A 26337-nucleotide genomic window follows, 5' to 3' on the forward strand; every position below is an offset into this window, starting at 1 on the left:
CTCTCAGCTACTTTCTTGATTGATTCGAGACCATAAGTTTTTTTCCTGACTGGTTAGATGTTTGTATTGGATTTTTATTTTCACTGTAGGGTGAGTAATTGTTAAAATGGGACACTGGTTTTAGTCATTTTGAAAGGATAAATACATGATTTGAAGATCACTAAATACAACCTGGAATAGACAAAATCAAACTTCTAAACTGGATCAGATATAATTTGCTGGAACTAACCTAACATGAGCGTAGCAGCGTATTCATGTTATGGCTCACCTTGTAAGAAAATATTATGAGACCAATGAAACCTAAATCCTATTTAATGGTTCATTTAAACTGTGTTGTTGAATTTGCATTGTGTGATTATTTGAAGATGTCAAAATGTTTCCTTTGTTAATCTCTTTGTATTTTTTCTATATCAAAGATAAGGATTCCCGACAAAAGTGTTCCTATGGCCTATTGTGTTTGAGATGGTGTCATTATTTTTCTACACTGGATTTTTTATTTTTTTTTGTATTTTGTAAGAAGGGGGTTATTGTGTATAGAACTGTGGGCTTTGGGGTGATTCTGCAAATTATACCACAATGCAAATTTCCAGCAAGTGCCCTATATCAACTACCCTCAGCCTATATCTACTATTTATTATTTTATTTCACTTTTCTTCATGGTGTCCTCTGGGCAAGGACGTTCTGTATGACGGATGGTTGATAGCTGATTAAGGACTGACAAATAGATGCCAATTAGTGGGTGTAATTGGGTGCAATTGAGTCAGCTGATTGACTTGAACCTGTATTTAATTAATATGTGTAATTGCTTTTGTCTCAGTCCTGATGACAGAAAAACAAACAGGAAGATATTTCCATAACTCAGCATCTCAAACAGCCAGGATCATATTCCTCGAATTGTGATTTAAATTTAAACACTCATTTGTTTTTTTTACCTTCATTTTCTTCATTTGCTGGAGCTGTCATGTGAACTAACCGTGGATCTCTGCTTTTGTCCGACGGCCCGTGAACGCAGCGCTGCTCCCATCCTACGTGAATGCAGCATAAACTGTTGAGGTGATCCATGGCAACAGAGGAGCAGCAACCAACCGCGGAGCCTGTCCTCCTCATCTCCACTCACTCCCCGTTAATGAAGCCGGAATGCACCGAGCAGGAATCACTCTGAACGGCTCCCGCTGACAGATTTCGGTATCAAGGTGACCGACCGGGAGCCAAGCAGCTGCCCGGGATCAGCTCCTCGTCAGCGCCAGGTGACAGAGACAGGACCCGCACCTCGGACCGCTGCGAACGGACACATTTTCAATGGACACCATGGTAGTAGCTAACGTTCCTGGGGCTTAAAATTACAATTTTCACCCCTTTTTTTTGTGTACTGTTAACCGGAGCCGAGCAAAAATGAAAGCAAATTTTAGCAGTCTATGGGCTAAAAAGGTTTGTTATTTTTGATTCATTTTTTTGAAGCCTCGGTAAAGACGCCGACACCGTCCCGGTCCTCTCCGCCGCTCGCTGCTCGTCTCACCAGCCCCAGTCCAGTTTATTATTACTGCCCATATCTCTCTCAAGCATCTGAGGCATCATCGTGAAGATGGCGACTGGGTCGGGTTGGCAGCAGTATTACTGCCCTGCCGGTCAGGGGAAATTTACTTCGTCCTCGGCTTCCAGCATGTCCTTTCAGTCAGGCATCGCCATGGAATATACCCAAGACCTGCACCTGAAGATGAGCAAGAAAATAGCACAGCTAACAAAGGTAAGGAGTGTGTTTGCGAGGCCTATCCTTCACCCTCACTGAGCAGTAATTCAACCCTTAGGTGAGACCCTCTACCTTCCGATTCTGTGTAAGAACTGTGAACCACACTCCGTTTGGAATTTCACCTATTTAGCGACTATCTCATCCTGGGGAACGTCCCTAACAGATATAACAAGATTGTGATTTTCTGCTGAATTCTAAGGATGTTCTTGCACTTTCGGGCTCCGCATAACACAAAATCTCTACCACTGATAAAGATAATGAGCACTCAAAAATGTCACACCTTGGCCGTTCCAGCTGTTTTGTTTTGGTGGTGAGGAACTTTAAAGAACAGGTGAGCTTCTGATTGAAGTTCATTTTTTTGTTCAAATTCGGGCTGCCTGGTGTTTGAAATGTTAGCCGAAAGAAACAGCAGATATTAGTTCTTCTTTACATGCCTCGAGACACGTGATACAAGCATGTGTTGAAGTCTTAAAGCGAAAAAAGCATAAAACCGTCAAATTATTTAATGGAGTTTGGCATAAATTCCGACTGAGGGGAATGAGCCGCCGGTCTGTTCGGGTGCTGCATCCGTCAATGCCGGGTCATTAGCCACGACATTAATCAGCTCCCTCATTAATCACCTTTAGCAACACAGGCTGTGCTGGTATGTTGTTGTACTTTTTCATGTTAATGTTAGTTCTGAGGCCTTTTGAATAATCATGCAGCTAAACAAGACACTTCCTCTACACTTTGATCCCTCCTGATCACTACAACTACTTGAAAATGAGACACAGGCCGAAAAAAAGGTACAAGATCACTGAAAACCAGACATTTGAATATTCTGTTACAGCCATAATATCCACTTATTCCCTCCTCATTGGCTGATTTATAAGATTTTGGACTTCCCTTGTTGTTATGCCAGAGAGCATGTCTGTTGAATGTGAATTAATGTGTCTTTTGCTGCACATTTCACTGAAATATTCATTTGTGCAGCATGTAAGCTTGAGTTCTAAGAAAATATATGTGCTGTCAATAGAATATGAGAGGAAGGACAACTCCTGTAATCACACTCAGATTTAACAAGTGTATGTCAAGGGTCAACCACGCCCCTGAAAAGGAAATGGCGAAATGTGATTTAAATAATGGAAGGGTCTCTCACCTCTCTACCCTTTTTTCACGCCCCTCCTCTGCCCCCTTCTGATCATACTTTTATTAGCTCCTGTCTGTTTCAGGCTGATGCTGAGCTTTTTGGTAAGGAAAAAAAAAAAAGGATACAAAATCGCTGATCATTAGTGGTACGCCTCTATTGATGAATCAGATTCATTATCCAACGCTCCTTAGATCAGATTAGAATCAGGTGGTCCTTCATCAAATTCAATCTTTTTATTCATCTATTGCAATTCAACATATGAAGGTTGAAAATAACCCTAAATCCCCTCAATGTTTTTAGGTTCACAGTTTTCTAGTGCACTGTTGACAAAATAGGTTTTCCCACAACTGCTGCAACAATCAAACATAAAAAAAGGCACAGAAAAGTCTAGGATCAAAATCAATCTCCTCCATAGCAGGGTGTGACATTCTCAGTATATCTAATAACCAAAAGGCAGAGTTTTACAGTCGGGAAATAGACATCTCTTATCGTACACGCTTCAAAAGTTTTTCTGAAATGTGAAGTTTTTCAAAGGAAACCCTGTTTTATCACGTGCCATGTTGTGTTGAGGGGTCTCAATCACATCCCCCTTGTTATTAGTTCACATATCACGTTCGCAGCATTCCTGGGTCTGTGTTTTTGCCCCTTTTTGACAATTTTTTTCCCTTTATTTTTGATTTTGTCAGTGTAACTCTTGGGGCCGGCAGCTGCAAATTCCTGGATGCTGTCACCTGCCAACTCATCCGTCAAATCACCCAAATAGTCCCCAAATTCCCGTGGAGTCTCACCTCCTTTCACCACGGATCTCAAGCTGTCAGTATCCGTGTAGAGATATTCCATTTCCACATAGCTGTACGACTTTAAGCGCCGTAAGCAGTGGTGATGGTGGCTATAAATACATTGTTTACCTTGCTGGGGGGCACGATGCGGCGTTCGTTGTAAGTCTACTGAACCATAGCTGTTCTGTCATTGAGGAAGGTAAAGTAGTTAACCTCACATTTTCCTGAAAACATGAAGCTGAGCAGCTCTTTAGGTTCACTGATGAGGGTGGTTGGAGTCGGATTAGTTCTAGTTGTTGAGACGCAGTTTAGACATTTGTCTCTTGGTGGGGTTTACTTCATTTTTGGTGGGGTTTAACAGAATGCTCTTATAGTCCCAGCTGTACTTTCCCTAATCTGTGACCTCAGCGAGGTAACTAGCAGCTTCCTGTTGAGCTTTCAGAAAGGTAGTCCACAAAAACAGATCGCATTGTTGATGAAAGTGGTACACGTCTGGGATTTTGGCTCCTGTGTACCCAAATGTGGATTGCTTTGTTAAATTCAGGGGTGACCAAAACTCCTGTCAAAGCTCTGTCCATGTCCCTGTGTCTGTAAGGACCCTATTAATGAGCATGTGCAGTAGAGGTTGAACACCAGTTTACCTTGAGATGTCTTGTAAGGTGAAGCAAGGTAGGTACATGTCTGCCCAGATTTGACTAAAGGACTTTTGGGGTTCGTCAAAGTCTTTGTCGATGATTGAAGTGTGGCCTGGAGGGTTCGCTCTGCTGTACGGATCCAGAGAAGTGACATCTACGTAGAGTACGTACTTGTCCTGCCCTGTTGTGTACCTCAAACTGATGGCACCATAAAGAGCTTGGCCGGAGGAGAGCGGTTCAGGAGGCAGTCTTTTACCCCAGGATGCACAGTTTTCATCTCTGTCCGCTAGTGTTCTCTCAGTACGGCGTCCTTAATCAGATCTTACAGCTGTGATCTCTGCGTGCAGCTCCTCGAAATGATGTGAAAACAAGATGGACAGCCGTAATAAAAGCGTGTGTTTAAATGTATTTAAACATTTATATTTCTACCAGAGGAAAAAAAACTGATAGAAAAAAATCAGTTAAAGTTATCTGGTGCATCCAGTCTCTCTCTTGTCTTCAGGGAATCTGTGAGGGAGACTCACAGCCGACTGTTTTATATGTCATAAACACAATGCTGCATGTAATGCTCGAGAAAATGTCTCGCACAATCTATCTTTGTTTTCTTTTAGGTTTCTTTTGCTAAATACAAAATTTTCTCCACTCTTTGTCAATACTCCATCACCTTGGGGAGCATCTCAGGGCACACATTCAACAATCAAGTTAAGTGATGCGTAGAAAGCCCTTCACCCTTGGAAAATCTGCGCTCGCTGATATGGAGTTAGATTTCATTTATCCTTTTGTATCCTCGTGCTTTGTATTGACTCTATCGTTTCCTTTTAGGCGTCTGTTAGTTTCTTATTCCTATTATCGGTAGGCTGATATAAATGGAATATTTCCCATGTGAGAGACTGACCTGGAGACCTAAAGTTCATTCATCATACCCAGACGTTAATTCTAAAACACAGATGAATGAGATAATCTAAACCAATACCTGTTTGTCCAAATCACATTCGGCAGAGACAGAGAGGTTCCCGCCTCCGTGGTAGTGTAGCTTTAATGCAGAAGTTCTGTGATAGCTCATAAATAAAAACAAACTAAGACTTACTTTAATCAGAATATAGTTTATCATAACAATATAATAAAAAAAAAACTAACCCTATTTATTCAGAATCTTTTCAGAAGGCGATGTTGACCCTTGACCTTGACCGACCAAATCTGGCTGGGATTACAAATGCCGTCCTTCTTCTCTTTAATACAACATTCAGGAGCTCATTAACCAGGATTAGCTCAGTTAAACATTTTGTTTGCTTTGGCCCAGCTGGCTAGGATCTTCTCCACCAGCCGTACCTATGGGCTTTCAAGGGCGTTTCAAATGTTTTTTTTATGCCCCGAGGATCAGCTCTTTCATCTCTCCCTTGCCAAAATGACAGGGTTCCAACTTCTAACACAGAGTAGCACCCTCTTCACAACATTCACTCTGGGTCAAAGCATGTTTGCGGCTCCAGTATGTCATTATCCTCAAGCTGGGGGTCTACCGGAGCCTCATACACTTATTCCAGGTGGCTTTTTTGAAGATGCTTTGCCACTGAAGGGGTTTGACACCTCAACTCAGTTATATACTCCAAGGATTCGCTACTGACTCCGACCATAAGATTTGTGCTCTCAGTATTTCTCTTTGTGCTGAGAAAGTGGAGGCTAGAAAAAAAAAAAAAAACATAATTCAGCAGCTTTGGGCGAGGTGTGTGCCAAGCCTTGGTGAGTGTGGACTCTTTAAAGTCACATTGAAATAATAAAAAGTCTTTCCTCCTCTTGTTGGCTAATTCTCCGTAGCATGCTCTTACATATTTAACGATAAACGACAAGGATATGACGCACTTAGTGTTTTCTTTTTAGGTATTTTTTCATCTTACTTTTGCCTTTTTTTTAAAACCACAGATAGTTTTCCTAGAATAACTCCCACCTCGAGCTCCCACATCAGGCAGCTGCAGATGTTTCACAGCAAAGTTAGCCATGTGGTATACAAGTAAAAACCTCTTGTCACATAAAGAATCACACGTCGGCTTGGTTGAGTTAGTTCTGCAGAATCGAGATGTGCTAATGGAGACAGCAGTGATTCAGTAAGATACACATCATCAATGCATGCATTTGATGGAAAAGTGAAGCATTTTCTTGCTTTTTTTAACATGATTTCATTCAGGATTTAGGCACAAGGCGTCCCACAGATCTGACTGGGAGAAATAATGCCAACATACTACAGAGAATCCACTTAATGTATCATAAATGTGCAATTACTTCTGTCCCCTTTTAAATGAAATTCTCCTAACGGTTGAGTCCCATCAGCATTTGAAATCTAGACAATAATGCTGCATGTTAATCTGCATGAGGCCTCACTTGTACTAACATGGGATGTGTCATTGTAAAATGTTCTGCAGCTGTCTGAGGAGCCTTTTTTTGTGTTCGTACATGTAATTCCTCAGTCCAGGCCCAGTTTTGGGGGGCATTGTTGTGGCTGTGTGAGGATTGGGCAATTGGATGCGTATCACAGATCGCTGCTCAGCAACAAGACGGAAAGACATGGATTCTGACACCTTTTTTGAATGCCTCCGTGATATATTTTAGTTTGTTTAATATCAGATTTGTCAGATTAACACAAACAGCAATCACGTTTAAAGAGTCAACCGCAAAGAGCAAATGCGGCTAATTGTTTCAGGAAAGCGTTGAGCGCGCAACAGCATTTTTCCACCTCGTATGTACCAACTGAAACAATAGCGGAGGGTATTTTTATATGTCAAGTCACATGATTCGTGCGCGTTCCCACGGGCGACACATCTGAGCCTCGTATCTCCGGTGCCGTGTTGTATTAGGCCACAACAAAGCATGGGAATAGGCTGATAGCGTTCGGGCCATCTGCTCTCGGTGACCGCTGATCTCCGCGGAGCCAGAGATGCGTTCAGGAATAAATAGCAACCTCGAAACCTCTCCGAGCAGCTCTCTTGACACGTCCCAGCCCCAACGATTTACCAGCTTGCTGTGTCTGAGGATGATTCCAGGGAGATTGAGGCATCTGAATTTTTCATCTTGTATTTTGACTGGCCTACTTTAATCCTGGCTGTCTTCTCGTGCTTTGACCCTCCCTGTTTGCATATCGTGATTTATCTAAATCTGTTTCCTTTTTTAGCATGAGTTTCTCTTTTTTTTGTTATTTGGATTTTACAATTTCTGATCTATTAAACTGAGTAAAATCAGCCAGACTTGTGGCTGCCTCGGTGCAGCAGCGTTATCATGTCGGTGCACCTGAAACATTGGCTCTATACGCTTTCGCAGGGATTTCATGCATAGTCAGTAAGTCAGTCATTGATTGCGACTCTCCCGTGGCGCTGAATTTCATAATTTGTGATGCAAGACTTGTTGGCTGCCACTGTTATTTAAGACTTCTTGCAGTAATTTTTAATCCCACAAAGCTGCTTTCCAGCCCTTTGTGTAGTTCAGGCTCTGCAAGGATTTCACTGTCATGATTTTTTTTTTTTTTTTTTAGAAAGCTGTATGTCATAAGTTATACTCTGTGATGGTTTTGCTTTTATTGTGGTGCCTCTGTCAAAAAGAAGGCAATGTAGGGTTTTTGCTGCTATGGCAACAAGTTTTATATAAATTATAATTCAGGGCAATGACATGTACTGTAAGTGGGCCGATGATTTTCCAGAAGAGAATGAGCCTGATTTTTGCAGCCCCGTGTACAGTGAGTCAGGACTGAGGTTTCTGGTTGTTGTCGGAGCACTGGGAAACAGAGAGGGCAGCATGTCATTTTGCATCGTCAGGAGAATGCTTTATAACAAATGTATTACCTAGCCTAGGGTGTGTGTGTGTGTGTGTGTTTCATCAGCAATGCCTGACTGACTTTAGTGTTGAAGTGAGTCAGAAATAGACCTCTGAGCTCTCTGTATTTCTGGACGAAGGGATTGAAAGAGACAGAGATTGTGAAATACTGTAGTGTGTGTGTGTATGTGTGTGTAGTTTTTGCAATTCAGATTCTGTAGCGCTGCAGCACCACTTCATCCTCTTGCACATAAACATTTCAGCAACATGCAGGATAAATCTGCAAAACTACATCCAAAAAAAAAAAAAACCCTCTGCTGACGCCTTCCTGTCTGCTGCTTCTGAAGCGTTGCTAAATCTAGCCTGTGTCAATACTTGATGATATTGTGCAGTGGACGCCGTGGAATCACCACACTCATATTTTTTTTTATCACATGATTTCACGCATGACAGGATTTCTTAACAATATGCGCGAAAACTAAACTGGAAACATAATTCACGACGAATCCGCCCAGGCATGCATGAATATGTGGACTCCACTGTATTGGAGTGCAAAAAACGTATACAGCGACAACACGGTGCTGAGTGAGATGATAAGAGGATTTGTTGTTGTTCTCTGATTATGCATGAAATGATAGTGTGACTTAAACATGTCCATAGAGCAATTTGCTAATCGTGTTTTTCATCCCAGAAAAGATGAGAATCCACGCAAGCTGCTCTCAAATCTCAGGCTTAGCAGTTTCCTCATTTTATAATATCATCAACTATTCCCTAATTTCACATGGTGGCCAAAAGTCTGTTCGGTCCCGCAGGAAAGAATATGTGACAACTATCGACACGTAATACACCAGCTTTATACGGGCCGATGTGGAAGGGATCGATTTTTTAATTTTTTTTCCCTGTACAGAAATGTGAGCAGTTTGTCTTGCGTTTAGTGACTGCACTGCTGAAAACAGACACACAAATACACTGTTGTCACTTGGCAGCAACATGTGTGTGTGTGCTGATGCCATAATCCAGGGGTGGTAGTGCAGTGATCTGTGTAGCCTGGGCAGGGTTAGAGAGCAGATGGTCGCAGCAACACGACTCCAGACTTGGGAATAGAGCACTGCTGATAGGGATTTTATATCCTGATACTGCTCATTCAAATCCGAAGATTTAGCTGGTTGCATTTTTTCGTCCGTTTTCAAGATTTTGTGTTGAATTATATTTACGAATTGGAAGAGAATGCAGAGTTTTTTTTCTGTCCAAATGAATGAAACGCTTAAATGTGCGTAGTTCAGTTCTTGGCAGCGTTAAACATTCACCTTCTGCTGCGATTTCTACTGTGGCTACTCTTCCTAGTGTTCCCTATTAGAACCTATAATAATACATACTGCTAATACTACTGTCACCTCTCCATCTGCTACTGTTGCTATCAGGGTTAAACTGGTCTGAAGTCTTCTGATATTCAAATCAAACCCCGTCAGAGTTCAGCTTTACCAATTCCCATGCTACCAGAACTCTTGAAACCTGCTTTCAGACTCCAACACACACCAAACAAACACATGTAAGAACATCACTGACTTTATTAAACAGCTGTATCACACAGCAGGGCCGTCCACACTTCCTCCACACTGAGAGCGGGCCAGCTTACTCAGGTGGAACTAGCAGGTAACTTCATTAATTATTTACATCCTCTGACGTGCCATTGTGATAGTGCATAGCTTTATTAACCTAGATGCTTTTGTGGTACAGCCAACAGAGCTGTTGTGCACAAAGTCACAGTTTCTACAGAGGAATTATTTGCAACAAAAACTCAGATTGGACCCAGCACCATCAGAGCTGTCCCTACATCTCATTTTCAGCAAAAGCTCAATTATTGTTTTCCCTAGAAAATCATATATATATATATATTCCCCATACATAAAATGAATTATTGCAGGATGTTGTCAGTTTTACTGCTTAAATGCAATGCTATTTACAGTAGTGGCAATATTGCAAGAATAAAACTCATCTAATCACTTAAGTAAATGAATAATGAGGCGACAGGCATTTGGCCTAATAATGAAAACACATTTTATTAGACTGAAATATATAAGATTGTGCAAATGCGTTAGTTGGATCAGTCTATTTTAATGTATGGCAGGAATTTTAGTTTTCCTTAAACCACCAATTAAATGCAAATATTAATCAAAACATTTTTTTAAAATAAGAATAATGGTGTGCCGCTGCAGTGCACCTGAGAATAGGCCTGTATATCTGTGATGCCATTTTCTTGGCCTTTGGAACTTTATAGAACCTATTTTTTTCCAAGAAGTCATTCAAAACATTACATCATCCACATGACCAAAAGAAAGAAAGGACAAAAATGAGAATCTCTGTGGTATTTAGACAGACTTAATGTGAGACATCAGACTCTGAACACATTCCCCAACACAATGCAGGTGAATTTAGTCTTTAAAAAAAAATGACAATTGCTTTATTACTCTCCTCTACACGTGTGCAGCTTTCACTGCAGCTACTTTTGACTAAAGAACCAGTCCTTGTTCCTACTTTTGGCAGTGTGATCTGAGCCCTGACCTCTATGGACAAGGACTCCCCTTCCTCACAAATCCCAATATAACCGCTAGCTGTTACGCTACTTTAAACATGCTCAACAAAGAGGAGCTGCATTTCCAAAGACACTCCCAAGACACAGATAAGAAGCAGTTACTGTAAATTAGCTTTTGAGATGTTACTTCTGGCGTGAAGGAAATTACTGATTTAGTTTTTCTACAGGGAATTTTGACCTCGCATTTCATGCACCGCCGTGTGTTTCATGGGCTAAAAATAATTGCTTTGTGTGAGTGAATGGTGTAAAAGATGCAGGGCAAGAGAGAGACGACAAAACAACCTAAGTGACATGTCATTATGAGCCGTTATTTATCACAGAAAACACAGCCTTTTTTGGTTTTAAGAGTATTTTCTGGAGGAGACCAACAAGACAGATTGGTGCTCAGTGTGCCGAAGATACCGGCCATAAATTTCATCTTTGTAATCTCTAAATATAATTTCAGGAGAATGAAAACACAGGGGAGATTGGTGTGTGTTTGAGAAGTGTGTGTGTGTGTGTGTGCGTGGAGGCCTGCTGCTGCAGTGAGGAGTGCAGCTTATTAACCTCTGCAGGATGCTTCTTCACTGATTGTCACAATTCTCTGTCAGATTTCATTAAGATACGCCCACACACTCACTCACACACTTCCACACACATCCAGAGAGACGGAGGGGGGGGATAGAGAGGGAGAGAGGGGCATATTGGCCTCAAGCACTATCCAGTACAAATAAAACATCTAGCGACATGCCTGTTGACACACACACACACACACACACAGCGGCTCATCAAGCAGCGAGGTGTGTACCGACGATAATTTGATGAGTCATTCTTAATGTTTGACCTTGAACGGTTCTCGTGTCGTCCCGGACAGCCAGAAGCCACATCGTCGCTCCTCTTCCTTGGCTTGTTTTAGTTGGCTGAAGCTGCAGCAATTTGTGCCGCGGCAACAGGCAAGACATGGAGCAGCACCAGTGCACAATTGGCCATTATATACGCCTGATACATCACACAAATACTCTGCTGTCTTTGTGGAAAGTCTCCTAAGAGCCAGTCAGAGTCTTCCACCTCCAGCAGGATGTCTGCAAATACAGCCGGTGTGTTTTTATTATTACTGTTATGAGATGTCTGACCTGAGAGCTCATTCCAGCATGCTGTGGTGGGATCGTACTCAACAGGCTGTAAAAGCTGCAGTGAACCCCGCCTCACTGATTCACCGAATGTTAATGTAAGGTTTTGGAATCTGTAGGACTTGAAATTACATTTATTTCATCATAGCATCTAGAATAATTGTGGCTTTAAAACATTTTAATAATAGCTTTCTACCATTGCCATCGAATCCATCACACTGTCAGATTTTATTGCTGGTTTGTGACTTGACAGTCATCATAAGCCTGGACAAGTATTCATTTTGAAGAAGTTTGCTTTTTGTGTGCTTCTTTTACTGATTTTAATTCTGTCAAAATGGACATCAACAAACAGCCAATTGTTCAATATAGGGCTGGGCCATATCATACCGCGCACGGTAATGGGGAGATGATATGAAATTGAAATATCGCGATAAAATCTGAGTGAAACACGCAGTGCTGTTGCTTTCATCCAGTCTAATGCACATGGAGCGAGAAGCATGGCGGTGACCAAGGAGGAGGGCGAACTCAGTGCATCGACCGACAAAGTAGGGCTGGACCCGAATATCAGAGCATTTGCTTGTTGTGGTGTCCAATTGCTGGTCAGAGCTTCTCAAATGTGATGATTTTCTGTCTCACATCTGTTGGTAAATGGAATATTTTTGCATTTTAGACAGTTAGACTGTTATCCACACTTCACCACCACCTTCAAATAATTAGTCTTCTTGTGAGTTGCATAGAGGGACTACATCTTTAATTTTGTTGCACAATCTCGTGTTGCGTAATGATAATTACTGAATCTTGAATAAAACAAGCAATTTGAATACATCACCTTGGGCTTTGGGAAGCTGTTCCCAAAGCTCAAGGTTTCATTCCCCACTACTTGTTGACATTTAATAGACAAAGCAATCAACTGATTAATCAACAAAATAATGAGCAGAATAATGAAAAGAACTGTTTGTTGCAGCAGTGCTGATGTTTGAAATGACATTGAGCCCCTCCGGTCATTAGAGGGAGACGTGAGTGAGCAGGTTTATAGCAGCAGACAGAAAGAGAGCGAGAGAAAAAGAAGAAGAAGAAGAAGCTGATCTTGTCTTCAGCTTTTCCCTCCAAAAGAAACCCTCAGGAGTTTTACACCTGTCTGCTCCTCTCGCCGTCTCTTTTTCCACTTCCTTTGTTACAGCCTTCCTCTGTGTGTTCATGGTGGTCCAGCAGAGACGGAGGAATCAGTCTGAGCTCGGTGAGGTTTAAGGTTTGTCAAAGCAAAAGCCAAAATGCGGCAAGAAACAAAAGATAACTAGCACTAGATACAGGTCATTTCCTTCACTTCTATGAGGCAGTAATGGACCAGGAGCGTGTAATCCATCATTGCTTTGTCACACATCACCTGCAACAAGCCGCGCTCTGTGCAGCATTTTTTAACTGTGAAGGCTTTCAGGTGATGTAACAGTCCTTCTGGTGGCCATATTGAAACGCAGCAGCTTGTGGGAAATAGCAGCTGTGCAGAGCTGACTGACTGTGTATGTAGATGTGCAGCAAAACTACATAATTAGAGTTGCGATAGAAACTGTAGATTGTTGAACCATTACCTCAGTCTGCATTTATACTCCCCCTGAAGAAGAAATCATTTTTAAATCATTGATTTTGAGCCACAAATAGTATTGGTACGGTATGTTTACCAGTCTAACAACGTTACCTGATTTGCTGTTTGTTAACATTAGATTAATAATAAAAGATTGTTAAAAGAAATGAAAGCCATTACTGTGCCGATCTAGAGTCAGAGCCCTTGAACCGGATGGTATCGGTCCATTACATGGCCATTATCATTGCACATCATTCCCATACACATGGGCCATTAAGTACCTGCTCAGTAGCCTCAGTAGGCCGTTATCTTCCATTCATTCATCCATAGACTGTAAATTAAAGATGGATGTAGCCAATGTGATGTCACCCATTGGTTTGTGAACTACTGCCATGAAGCCTCAACTTTGGCATTCGGCTGTCCTCATCTTGGTACTTTGAAACCAGGTGTAAGAAGCACGTGGTGAATCTGACTAGAGAAATCAACGACACTATGAACGCTGATATGGTAGCAACTTGTCAATCATAAAGTAGTCCGACCCTTAAACATACCCTGCTTTGGCCTCTATTTTACTCTAAATGTGACCATGATTTTCAAAATGACCATTGTTCATTATGCAGAAAGTCTCAAAATGTATTAAGACCATAACATCTTTAGAAAAATGTTTACTGAATAAGTAGATCAAAGAAGAATTAGGGTCATTTTCTCATAGACTTCTATACAATCGGACTTATTTTTGTAACCAATGGAGTCGCCCCCTGGTGGCAGTTTTAAGTCACTTCCATTCATGCTGTGATCAGTGATTAAAAAAGGATGTAGCCCTGATGTACACAAACCCAAGCCATGATCCTTTTTAAATCTAACCCACTAGTTTGGGTGTCCAAACGGACACAAACATGGACTGAAAACATAAAGAAACCCAGTGAGTAACAGATGGGACTCAAATTTAAGTTTCCTGGATGAAAGTCCGCCTATCAACCTCTCCAACCTCTACATGTGGACTTTTGTTCCTCTTTGTAAGGGCAAAGTCGTGACTTCATCACCATTTAATGGGGTGATAATGACCCGCTAGAAGATGGAGGAGATCCCCACAGGCCCGTATGAATGGGACTGGATAATTACAGCCATTTAATAGACTGATGAGATCTGAAACAGGTGGTCTGGTAACAAACAAAACAACACAGCATCTAAGCTTGAAGCACACACATTCTGAAATTAATAAAATGCCAGAAATAAAAGAAAATCAGACATAAGCCTTTGTACCCAACAACTTTGATGTGCAAAACATGTTTTTCAAAAGGTTGCCTGCCTTTGGACGTTGGTACATTTGGTCAGCTGGAAAACCTTTATACAATCTGTGTGAAAGTTCCACTCTGAGGTGCTTCCACTCAACATAACTACTTTAAGTCTCCACCTTGCTCTCTAACCTGAATAATATGTGGAAGGTTACTCAGCCAGCCAAATTGATATCCAGGAGCTAACCTTCCCTCTGCCATACAATCCATCATTGATGACAACTGTGGGCCAGGTTTCTCCTCTCTGCACCCATTTCATCAAACATATCTCTTCTGCCTTTCTCTATTCCTGTTCAGGAACCTGCTTAAATGTGCCCTCAGCCACAGTATAGTGCACAGACAAGTCTGTCACAAAAGACATTTGATTTGACTGATATTTTTGCATAAAATGACATCGTATTGATGTGTAAATACCTTAGAGTATATACACATAAAGGAATTAATAATATCCTTAAATGGGAAAATACAGAAGTCAACCATTTAGATGGAAGCCACTACTAAGTGGAGACCTCCCATTTTGACACCAGCCCACGCATTTAAGTGGAAAAGGGAGCTTTTTGGCAGACGTTGTCAGTAGCAAGTAAGCATCAGGATTTTAGAGGCTAAAGTCTGCTTCGACTTTCTCTTTTCTTGGCAGCAGTGTGAATCTACGTGGCCACCAGGGACCCATCTTTACTCACTGGGTTCTATTTCTCTTTACTGATGGGAGAGACAGACAAAGAGCACCTTACTCTTGCAGTTAACCCTCCTCTTGCCAAGTGTATTATTCAGGTGGGTTTTAAAAGCTCAGAGGAACAACTCTTGCTGTAGGCAGTGGGCTCTACATCTGCTGTTGGTAGACCAGACCAGATAATACATCTGACCTGTTCAGATCGCTAGTCACTGTGCAGACCTTATATTGGTTTATTTGAAATAGGCTTTGATGAGGCTACGGTGTGCAGAAAAGAAAAAAAAAGTTTTGCAATATCAACCCAGACAATCTTCTCAGTTGGCAAAAGTTTGTCAATTGCAGCTGTCAGTCAGTCTTAGAAATGGTAAGTGGACAAGACAAAGTAGAGTTAGAGGATCTGCCAGCATCGCTTCAGTGCTGTATGGGAGCAGTATGGATTTAGTGTTACCTATGGCTATGACAGAAAGAAAGTGTTGGATAAAACGGTGACTGTGTGCAAGCACTGTGGAACATGTGCAGCTTATGCTGGCAGAAATACTTCTACCATGATGTTTAAGAAGACATCAGCCATGTGTGTCCTTTGACAGTGTAAGGAGGAGAAAGTCGGTTAGGAAAGAGCAACAACTCCTTCTCCCCACAGCCTTTAAACCTCTACATGCGGATTCAGACACGGCAAAATCCATGACCAAAGCTCTGGGGGTTTTTATGACGAAAGATACGCAAGCGAGGAGAATGTGGGATTTCAGCACATGATTAAAGTGCTTGAGTTCTGCTGTAATATCCCCTCTTGCCAACACAAGAACGATTGAACTTTATGAACAAATGTTGAAGGACTTATTCTACAATATGCCTGTTTTTCATATAAAAATAACAAAGTTGCAGTTTTGTTTGCACTTATCAAACTTTTACTTTCAATTAAAATTTGACTAAGAAGAAATGTTCCCTAGGTTCTAAGCCAAAAACTTCTCAAGGCAAATAGTCAATGTTTTTGCCAAATAAATGAAAAAAAATCTACCAATTACTGATGCCCTTCCATGCTTTACCAAATACTTAACAAACTAAACCGAAAACTGTGAAAGCAAACTGATGGTTCTGTAAACCTTCCAACCCTAGTAGCTGCTGAGAAAAGTGAAACCCTGTGGTGTGACTATACGGTTGTATTCTGCCCATTTATTCACACTATTTACAGGTTTGGTGAGTCAAGTCTTAACTTCAAGGGGGGACGTAGGCCAAAAGAACAATGGAAATGAACTATCTCTCTAAGTAAAATAATCAAGATAACCTAATCAAAGGTAGCAAACTAAAGTTGTCAGATGTTCAACTTTTCAAACGGATGTTGAACCCCTGTGACTTAAAGTTTCATTTGAAAATTCAATCAAATCTGAGTTTAAATTGAATATTTTAATCCAAAAATATGTATTTAATCAAAACCACTTTATTATACCTATCTAATTATAGAGAATGCCAAAAATATATCATGTGCAGTAACTGGATCCTGAAAAAATCAAAAATTGATGAAGCCATTAGTGACTCAACATACACATAACAGACATGTAGGGACTCCTCAGCTGAACTACAGACTATATTCACACTAAGCAGAAAGGATAAGAGTGTGTGAACAAATTTAAAATGCAGGTACTAAAATATCTGTAGTATACAGTCTGTGGCAGACAATTTAGTTGTTGCTGCCACAACAAAAGCTTTTTTATGGTAGGTGTTAGCACACCCTGTGTTTTGCTGAGTTGCACGACTTTTAAGTACTAAACCAAGCTGTAGTAAGTATTGAGGTTTTATGACATGTTTGGCATTTTTAGCTTCACTGTTTATGCATCACCAACAATTACAAATTAGACCCAAACCCAATGTTCATGATCAAGTTTGTCCAATAATAATTAATTCCCACCTGTCCAGACCATTTGTTGCACATATTTCCTGATCTTTGTCCCCACATTTATCTATCTTGCTCCACTGTCGCTATCTAATAAAGGCATAAAATACTTTAAAAAAAAAACCTTTAAAAAAAAAAAAAAGAGAGACCCTGTCTGAAATTGACCTTTGGTCAGTCAGACCTCGTCTTAAGATAATTAAACTGTCAGCAGCATGATGCTGCACCAGTTAACAAGCTGCCAAAAGAGCAGCAACACATTGTCTCTTCACAGTTGATACTAATCTCACCCCCCAAAATATGTTTTAATGAGCTATAATGCACCATGGGATTCACTTGGCTATAAGACATCCTGACACACAGACCTGAGACCTGCAGCAAGATAATGAGAAAATCTATGTTATTACAGTATATACTTTTCTTTACATCTGCTGCTACATAAAGTTTACAACACACAATAATGCAGATGTAAGCAGATATTATACGTGTTTTTAATGAGTTCGCTGATTACGACTCCTTGTGTGGGCATCTGTAAATGCAGAGTGCTGTGTAAACAGAAAATAAATGATTAAACAGAGGTTTAGTACTATGAAATGAGCATTCATAGAAGAACTTATAACACATACTATACGCTTAATATGTCTTTTAGATGCTTCCAACTAAACTTGCCTATCTATCATGGGAAGGTCATAAATGTGTGTTTATCAGTTAGCATGGAGAAGCTTGAATGAGACATGTAAAGAAAGTAATCATCTGCATATCGTTTCACTTATGAAGGTGACTGAAGAACTGTACATGCTGCACTCAAAGTATTTAAGATTATCCACATCAAGTTGTTTCCATACATAAATAACCAAATGGTTCAATGATAAAACACCAGTCTTCAGTTATTATTTGCTCTTTCTTTTTACACTTTTGTTCATCTGAAGAACATACTCCTCTTGGCACTTTCTAAAATTGGCAGGCCTGTTTACTCCTCTCTCCTTCACGTCCTCTCTCCATGTCTCTGTTTATCAGCCTGTCCTTCCCTCTAGCGAAAGGACATCCAAACAACAGCGGGGCTCGCTGTGACTTCACCCAGCCCTCAGTCTGTCTCCCATTAAGATAAGATGAAACTGATCCCTAAGGGGATATCTGGGTTATTGTAACGGCCAAGAGTGACAGGACAAAGAAAATAACAGCATAATAACTTGCCACTTAGAATATTTGTGGAAAAACATTTAGTGAAAAAGTAATATAACTTGAATATCTTGATACAGTGGCTGATGAGTTAATTGTGTTTTTACTTTGGAGGCAAGCAAATGAAAGTAAAAAAAAAAAAAAAAGCACTGAGGAGTCATATCCTTCCATTTTATCTGCTGTTGCCATGGAAACTCAATAGTTTTTGCATTTCATCAGTTCAGCCATGTGTCCGTGGAAGTTGGAAGTCTGTGAAAAATATATTTTAAGATTAGAAAAACATTTCCAATCAACATTCCAGGCTGTTTCGCAACTTTTCAACAACAAAGTGCCAGAGTAGATGTGGAAGCGGAGCAAAAAAACTGATGCAGTCCAATCTGTGACAGAATATCTTGTCCAATAAAATGACCAACTCTACAAAAGTAGATTGTAATAATTCATTAGGATATTGCTGATATCTGTTTGTCCTCACAGGCCTCTGACCTTTCTTTACTCTGAGTGGCTGACTGCTTGACAGCCCCATGACTCAGCAGTCCTTCTTTTAAACCGGTCAGTTTTCTGAGTGGTGGTTTATGTCCAATCAATAAGGCTCATTCTCCACAAATGCCTACCTTGCTTCTCTCTGCCTCCTTGTGCCTCACAGCCAGTTAGATGCTCCTTTAATTCATTGTTGTTTCTTGTCCTTTATGTTTTTTTTTTCTTTTTAAAGTGCAGAGTGCAGCATTAGAGACAGTCTAGTTTGACTAGGTGTACAATGAAGAATGAAAGCTAAATATTTTTTTTTAAAAAGCAATATGTTTCCCAGATTTTTTCCTTCTCCCCCCAATCTGAGATCTCACCGTATTTATCTATAATTGAGCAGCCCAAGGCAAGAATTTCATGTTTAACACTGCCTGTCTAATCAGCCTAACCAAAAATTAGGGCTGTAACAGAGGAAAGCATCTCAGGTTCTGCAACCAGGGAGCTGTCGAGTCACCCCATTTGTCCAAATTAAATTCTATTGTTGATATGGGCACTTTTTTTTCCCAGAGCAGCTGACAAACCAAAAGCTGCATCACACAGGTCCAGCGCTTTCAAAACACTTGAACGAAATGCACCTCTGCTTCAGCCCTAACAGGGATCCACCTGCAGCCAGATGTGCCATACATCCCAAGTACGAGTCATTTTTCTCTTCTTTGTTCTCTCTAATTAGTACCCTGATGTGAAAAGTTTATCTTTCAAAACAGACAGAAAAATGTGGCTGTAAAGCATTCGTTGTAGAGCAAAGTGGCATGAAGACACACAAAGCGTTTGACTATAGCTTCAGCGAAAGATGGAGGCAGACAAAAACATCAGATCTTTGCGGAGCAGTAAAGAGACTTTAATGTTATCATTGTTTCACTGTTTTGGCTGCACGATTATGGCAAATTACCTCATCAATTTTGAGATTGTGATTATTTACTGCAATTATCAATTGATTTGAAGGACAAAGTATTTTTTTATTGCCCTGTCATTTCTAAATCTTTGAATCAAAACAAGGCTGATTCACACTGTGTTCCCTGGATGATGAATATAAATGAAATTTTACTAAAACTTTTTTTATTTTTTTTACCCGGAATTAAACCAACAGAGCTGCTTTCCCTTTGACATTGTGAGATACGGTTATACCCTGCATAGCCTTGCTGTCATGGATATCTGAGCTCAGCGAGGTTAGCGATGCTATTCTCTTTGGTTTCCAAGTTTTCATTATACTGCAGTTTGTGGTGCTTGAACAAGTTGTGTTGTGGCGCAGACACAAATCTCCTACATCCGATTTGTTCTCGCGTATCATCACAAGCCCTAAATACAAAACACTACCAAACGACGGTTGATCTGCTTCAAGGGACTACCTCCTAACCTTGTGCTCCAGACTGTTGACTTTTGATTTGCTCGTCTGCGCTCCGTTGTATTTTGCTCTTTAACACTGGACTGCTGCTGCAGGAGTGGGTGCACAGCAGCATGACGGCTCCCCGAAAGTGAAGCCAAAATATTTCGATCGTTGCTGCCGGTGGGCTGGTTGTTTGGGAAGCTTTTTATTTGATATGCGGCGGAGTTTTCCATGAGCAGAGCACGCATTTTAAATGTCAGCACTGCTGTCGATCATGTTCCCTGCAGGAAGTCAAAATCACGGTTGAGATTAATATTTGATTAATTGTGCAAACGTCTCTCCTGGGGAGTTTGCATCATCTTATTGCACCTTTTTACTCCTGCTGTTTTAATGGCACCCGACTGTTATGTAAAAGAGCCGTCTCCTAATATCTGCATAATGGATGGAAATGAAATGTACGTTCATTTACATTTTCTCTTGTGTTTTTTTCAAAATTAACAATAACAGTGAGCCTTATTTGGATGGAAGCTGTTGTCATATTATGGACATGGAAAAACTCTTGTATACAGAGGAGATTAACTTTTTAGACCATGATGAGAAAACGGGACTAGACAAGCCAAGGATTACATGTCTATTCTCTGATCACACAGCAAGGTTGCTAGTTGGGATGATAAAGACAACCGGGGCCAAATGCAGTTGACTACACATGGGCTGTTTCTAGCTAGAAATGAGCCGCTAGATGACAGGTTTCATAATTTGCGAAATGTTTTAAGGTATTCTATGATCCTGTCACAAAGTCTTTATTTGTATGAATCAAGTTATTTTTAATAGCAACACCTGTTAAAATAAAAGTCTTAAAATTTCGAATGAATCAGGTAAAACTATATTGTAAAGGTGTGCCGATCAATATGTTTCCATTTGTTTATTTATATCTATACTTTGCCTCATATAACAGGCAAAAATTTGAACACAGCCGTTGACACAAATCTCCCCGATGCCACCGTGGTCGTGCTCAGCTTGGCGGAAAGCGTCCCAAGTTTGTATTTTTGGGAATGAAAGGTCAGTAGTGTTCTGCTTGTAATCAGAAACTGATCCTGAGAAATGAAAGACAAACACCTTCACACAGCTTCCAGAGTCAAGAGTAATGAATGTTCAATAATGATAAATCCGAAAGCAAACTATCTGCATCACACAGCTTTAGCTGAGTAGAGCTTTTTAATTTTTCCTTCCTTGCTAAAATCGTTGCTGGGAGTGCTTATTATACAATATGCTCGTGGCATTTTCAGACGGAAAATTACTTTTAATTACAAACAGGCTTCACAGTGGAATGGCTCTTGTTCTTCGGCGAAGTCAGACAGTGCTTAGTTAGAATGTACTAAACGGGTAGATTGATTTGAAAAGGTGTTTCATATAGCTTCTCCATGGTGCCAAGGACAGATCAGAGGAGGAGAAGAGCAAGGTAAAGGTAAAGGAGATACCTGTAGAAACCAGTACAGATACGAGATATAGATTCAGCTGTGTTGTTTCTGGTGCTAGAGGATGGGTTTTGATCATCAGATTGCAAATAAATGACTTCTTGTGGAGTAACGTTTGGGGGAAAAAACTATATATTAGGATACACTGAACTCTATAAATGTAAAATAAATTAGAATCCACAGCAGGTGATCATGGATTTAGTAGCAGACTAAAGGTTTCTTTAGAAAAATTTAACCTTAGTAGCTGCAATGTTTTGCTTTATTTATTTCTTATATTCTACTAAAAATAGTTAATCAATTATTTGTTAGTCAATTGATCATTTAATTTAACTTTTCAAGCAATTGTGCAATACCTTGAAAATGAAAATAACCGTAACCTACATCCTTAACCCCATGTTCACATCCATACTTTACATTTAGAATCAGAATCAGAATCAGAATCAGAATCAGTTTTATTGCCAAGTAATTTTTACATCACCAGGAATTTGACTTGGTCCATTGGTGCAAAGAAGCAGAAAACAGATACCAAAATAAAATAAAATATTAACAATACCAAAAAAAAGGCAGATTTATTGCAGCGAGGTGCAACAGATGTCTAATGAAATGCCACAACTTCACCTTTCCAACAACACTAGCTGCGTGTCTGTAAGGAAGTGTTGGTGAGAAAAATTGTTTTGCGTTGAAATCAAATGTCATCATAGTTACAACCAGCATGCAGCTCTGCATCCACCTACACACCCAGGACTTTTCTTTGAATTACTCATCATTGCATAGATAATAAAGTATAAATCCACAGATATGTTAAACTCTATGACAGTCATACAGTATTCCACTGAATGGTTCTGATTTTGCTATGTCCCACATAATCTCTCCTACACTGATGTGAGAAGATGTCTGTACGGCCAGCATTTTATAGTAGAATATACGTAAAAACAACAATTTTATAATATTAAATCTTTTTTTTTTCTTTGATGTAAAGGCTAATATATAAAATCTGCAAGTGTCATCATATCAAATTATGGTAAATCTGAATAGCCGAGGCTAAAAACAACTAAATGCAGCACGCATGGTTAGAAGTTAGAACAAATGAGATTGACTGTAAAGGTAGTGATTTTACACTGGAAATAGCCCAGAGCTCATAGTGTTGAAATACTTACATCAAAGAAAAAAAAAAAGATTCTGTAGCAGTCCCAAAAACTGCAACTCAACCTCACAACAGGATGCTCAAAAACTTTTTACTCCCCGTATTCATCTGTTGGAAGAGTGTTCAACAAACTCCACACACTTTGAACAGCGTGGTGGGTATAAATTAGCATTTTTTAACTTGATAAAAAATTGCCTAAACTCAACATGGATTTGGCATTATTAAGATTTCGCCTGTGACGCTGCGCAAAGCCTCTTGGTGTTAATGCTGCTAGCATCGCACAATATGTGGACTGTTAGTGGTGGATTCGCAGCTTATTACCACTTCAGCAGAACGTTGGACCGGCTCGTATTAACGCCGCCGCTTTACCTTCAGCTCTAGGATGCTTTTTTATCCTCGTGTTTGTGTGACAGCTCTGTAGGTGAGCTGTGACATCCTGCCCTTGTCTTTTTTTTTAGCACCCCATTAAACAAATGTGCACATACACGCGTGCACAACATCTCAGCCATAACGCCAAGTGATGAGCGTGTTTTTTTTCCTTTCTTTTTTGCGTTCCTTTGACTGGTGGAGCGTTTACCAGCACATGTGCAAAGTGGGCCAGTTTTCCTTTCAAGCTTGACGTTCTCCTGCACTATTTAAATAGGGCTCACTCAGTCCCATTGCGTCTAAAATACAACAAATGATGAGATCACAGAGACGCACACATTCACAGGCCCACGTACGCACAAATACGCACAAGAAACAGAGAGGCTGCGGGCTACAAGTGCTATAGACACTGATGCCACCGCTAATGGAATTCAGTGTGCTGCGACTGTGTGAGCAAAACAGAGAGCGAAAGAAAGACGAGGAGTGAGAGTGAGAGAGAGAACGAGCCATGCAGTTCCCACAGGGACCCAGTGCTGTGCTATTCTTAACAGTTTCTCCATAATGATCATCCCATTCATACATCACATCTTGTGCCACGCAGGTTCATAACAACTTTTTTTTTTCTTTGTGATGCACACTGAGACCAATATCTTCATTAAACTACACGAGGAGTGAGAACAGAGTTATAGCATTGTACCCAAGGTACAATTTATGACTAATGGATTTTAATTGTCGTCACATAAGGCAGTAGACCTTCCAGTTGTAGAGAATGACCTCCAGCCGTGGACTTGTGATCTACAGCATGACTCAACAGAAAATGATCACACCTTAAATGATTTTCATGCTCCAGCAGCTGACCTGGTGCCGGCAGAGGACGAGCAGAAGGGTGTAAATCAAACAACACAGTGCAGGAGAGATGACCTAGTGAGCCAGCTCATTCTGCTTTTGCTTATTCCCAATGGTCCGTGATAGTGTAGGCAGTATATACTCTTTACTCTGTTGTCATATTTTATACTTAATTGACATAACTTTTTTTTTTTTTTTTCCGCTAGTACCATAAACGAATCCCTAAAAATGTCATTACACAAATGCAGCAATCATTTGCTCCATTGCATATAATGCTTTACTACCCTCAGAGATAATGGGATGTGAGCGATCTCACAATCTCATGTTGTGGATGGTCTTAATTTAGCATGTGATGTTCTTTTCATTTGCTAATATTGACTGTGTGCCTTTGACTTTTGTTCTTGGCTTCGTCAAGCTGTGTACACTGAGTTGGTTTGACGACAAAGAGGAAGGATTTTCATGTCCACTTTATGGGTTGTTTAATCACAGATAATTACAGAATCTACCACTGCTCTTTTTTTTGCCGTGGTGATATCGGCACGAATGGACGCAGCGACCCCTTCAGGAGACAACGAAAGTGAACGTCCTGAGTGTCTTGTCTCTTCCGCAAAACTTACAGCCGAGTGACTTTGCTGAACATCAGGACAATAAACAGTGCTAAAACTGCGGCAATTGGTTGTGATTTGGACAAACTACGCCAACACGGAATCCTATCGGAGACTACAGTTACCCAAGAGAGAAGGAAGCGCAAACGTAAACAAAGGAGGGGGAAGAGAGCCGGGATCCATGCTAGGCTAAAGGCTAACCCTCCAGACCAGCAGGACTGTCCTCCTGCTCTCCAATGTCTGCCTCGACAACAAGCTGGACGAGCTACATTTGCTGAGAGAAACCCGCAGAGAGTGGAAAGATTTCTGTGTGTTTGCTTTAACAGAATCATGGCTCCATGACAACATCCCAGACGTGGCCACACAGCTGAAGGAGACGACATTATTCCAGGCGGACGGACAGGCAGCTAGCTCTGGTAAAAGCTGCGGCGTGGGGCCGTGCATCTATATTAACAAAGGCTGGTGCGTAAATGCCACGTTAGCCTCTAAACACTGCTCTCTGCTGGTTTCTTATTGTAAAATGCCGGCCATTCTGCCTGCCAAGGGAATTCACCAACGTGATTGTAGCCGTTGTTTACATAGCTCTAAGCGCTAATGCTAATGAGGCGCTAGGAAGGCTACATGACGCTATCAGTGAACTTTTACCTAAACACCCAAACAGCTTTCTAGTGGTTGCAGGAGATTTTAACCACACCAAGTGTAAAGTCTGTGCTCCACAAGTTCAAGCAATATGTGGACTTTAAAACCAGAGGAGAGAACATGCTGGACTTGGTGTATTCAAACTTCCCTGTTGCATACAAAGCAGCCCCCCACCCCCGCCTCTGCCACTCTGATTATCCTTCTGTTATGCCCGCTTACAGACCCCTACTGAAGCGCAGCAGGCCAGTAAGGACACAAGCCAGGATCTGGCCAGAGGGTGCAAATTCAGCACTCCAAGACTGTTTTATGGACACTGACTGGGAGGTTTTTAAAACAGCAGCCTCCCAGAGTGATCAGACTGACGGTGAGGAGTATGCTGAGGCGGTAACCAGCTGCATCGCAAAGTGTACAGAGGATGTCACTGTCATTAAGACCTTCACAGCGCGTGGAAACCAAAAACCCTGGATGACTGCAGAGATTGCTGCTGACGGCCCGTGATGCAGCCTTCAGAGTGGGAGACAGGACTGCTCTTCCCTCAGCCAGATCTCAAAAGGGATCAAGTCTGCAAAACACATCTACGCAGAGAAAATCCAGGAACACCCCTGTGACACAGGAAACACCAGACGGATGTGGCAGGGAGTCCAGGCACTGACGGACTACAAGACCAGGCAGAGGGTCGTCAACGATGACGCTTCTCTTCCAGATAGGCTCAACAACTTCTTTGCACGCTTTGAAGCATCGAACCATTGAACCCTTTTACCATCAGCACAGCAGACACACGGAGGACCCTAGCCAGGGTCAACCACGAAAAGCAACAGGACCAAACAACATCCCGGGACGTGTGCTCAGAGTCTGCGCTGACGAGCTGGCAGATGTGCTGACATTTTCAACATCTCCCTCAGTCAGGCCATTTTCTCCAGATGCTTCAAAACATTCACCATAGTTCCAGTGGCAAAGAAGTCAGTTGTAGCCTGTCTGAATGACTATCACCACATCGCACTGTGATGAAGTGTTTTGAACG

The 26337-nt window shown here is 41.1% G+C and overlaps 1 protein-coding gene across 1 annotated transcript in view; it reads left to right on the forward strand.

Annotated features, from left to right (window-relative positions):
- The first annotated feature begins 1582 nt into the window (after positions 1 to 1582).
- The window catches only part of fam184ab (family with sequence similarity 184 member Ab), a 187250-nt gene continuing 162495 nt past the window's right edge, over positions 1583 to 26337 (forward strand). The window contains exon 1 of the mRNA XM_008289174.1: positions 1583 to 1744. Within this exon, the coding sequence (XP_008287396.1) occupies positions 1583 to 1744 (162 nt within the window). The remainder of the gene's footprint in view (positions 1745 to 26337) is intronic.

The sequence above is a fragment of the Stegastes partitus genome, unplaced genomic scaffold (genome assembly GCF_000690725.1).
Source record: "Stegastes partitus isolate 25-593 unplaced genomic scaffold, Stegastes_partitus-1.0.2 Scaffold597, whole genome shotgun sequence".
NCBI lineage: Eukaryota > Metazoa > Chordata > Actinopteri > Pomacentridae > Stegastes > Stegastes partitus.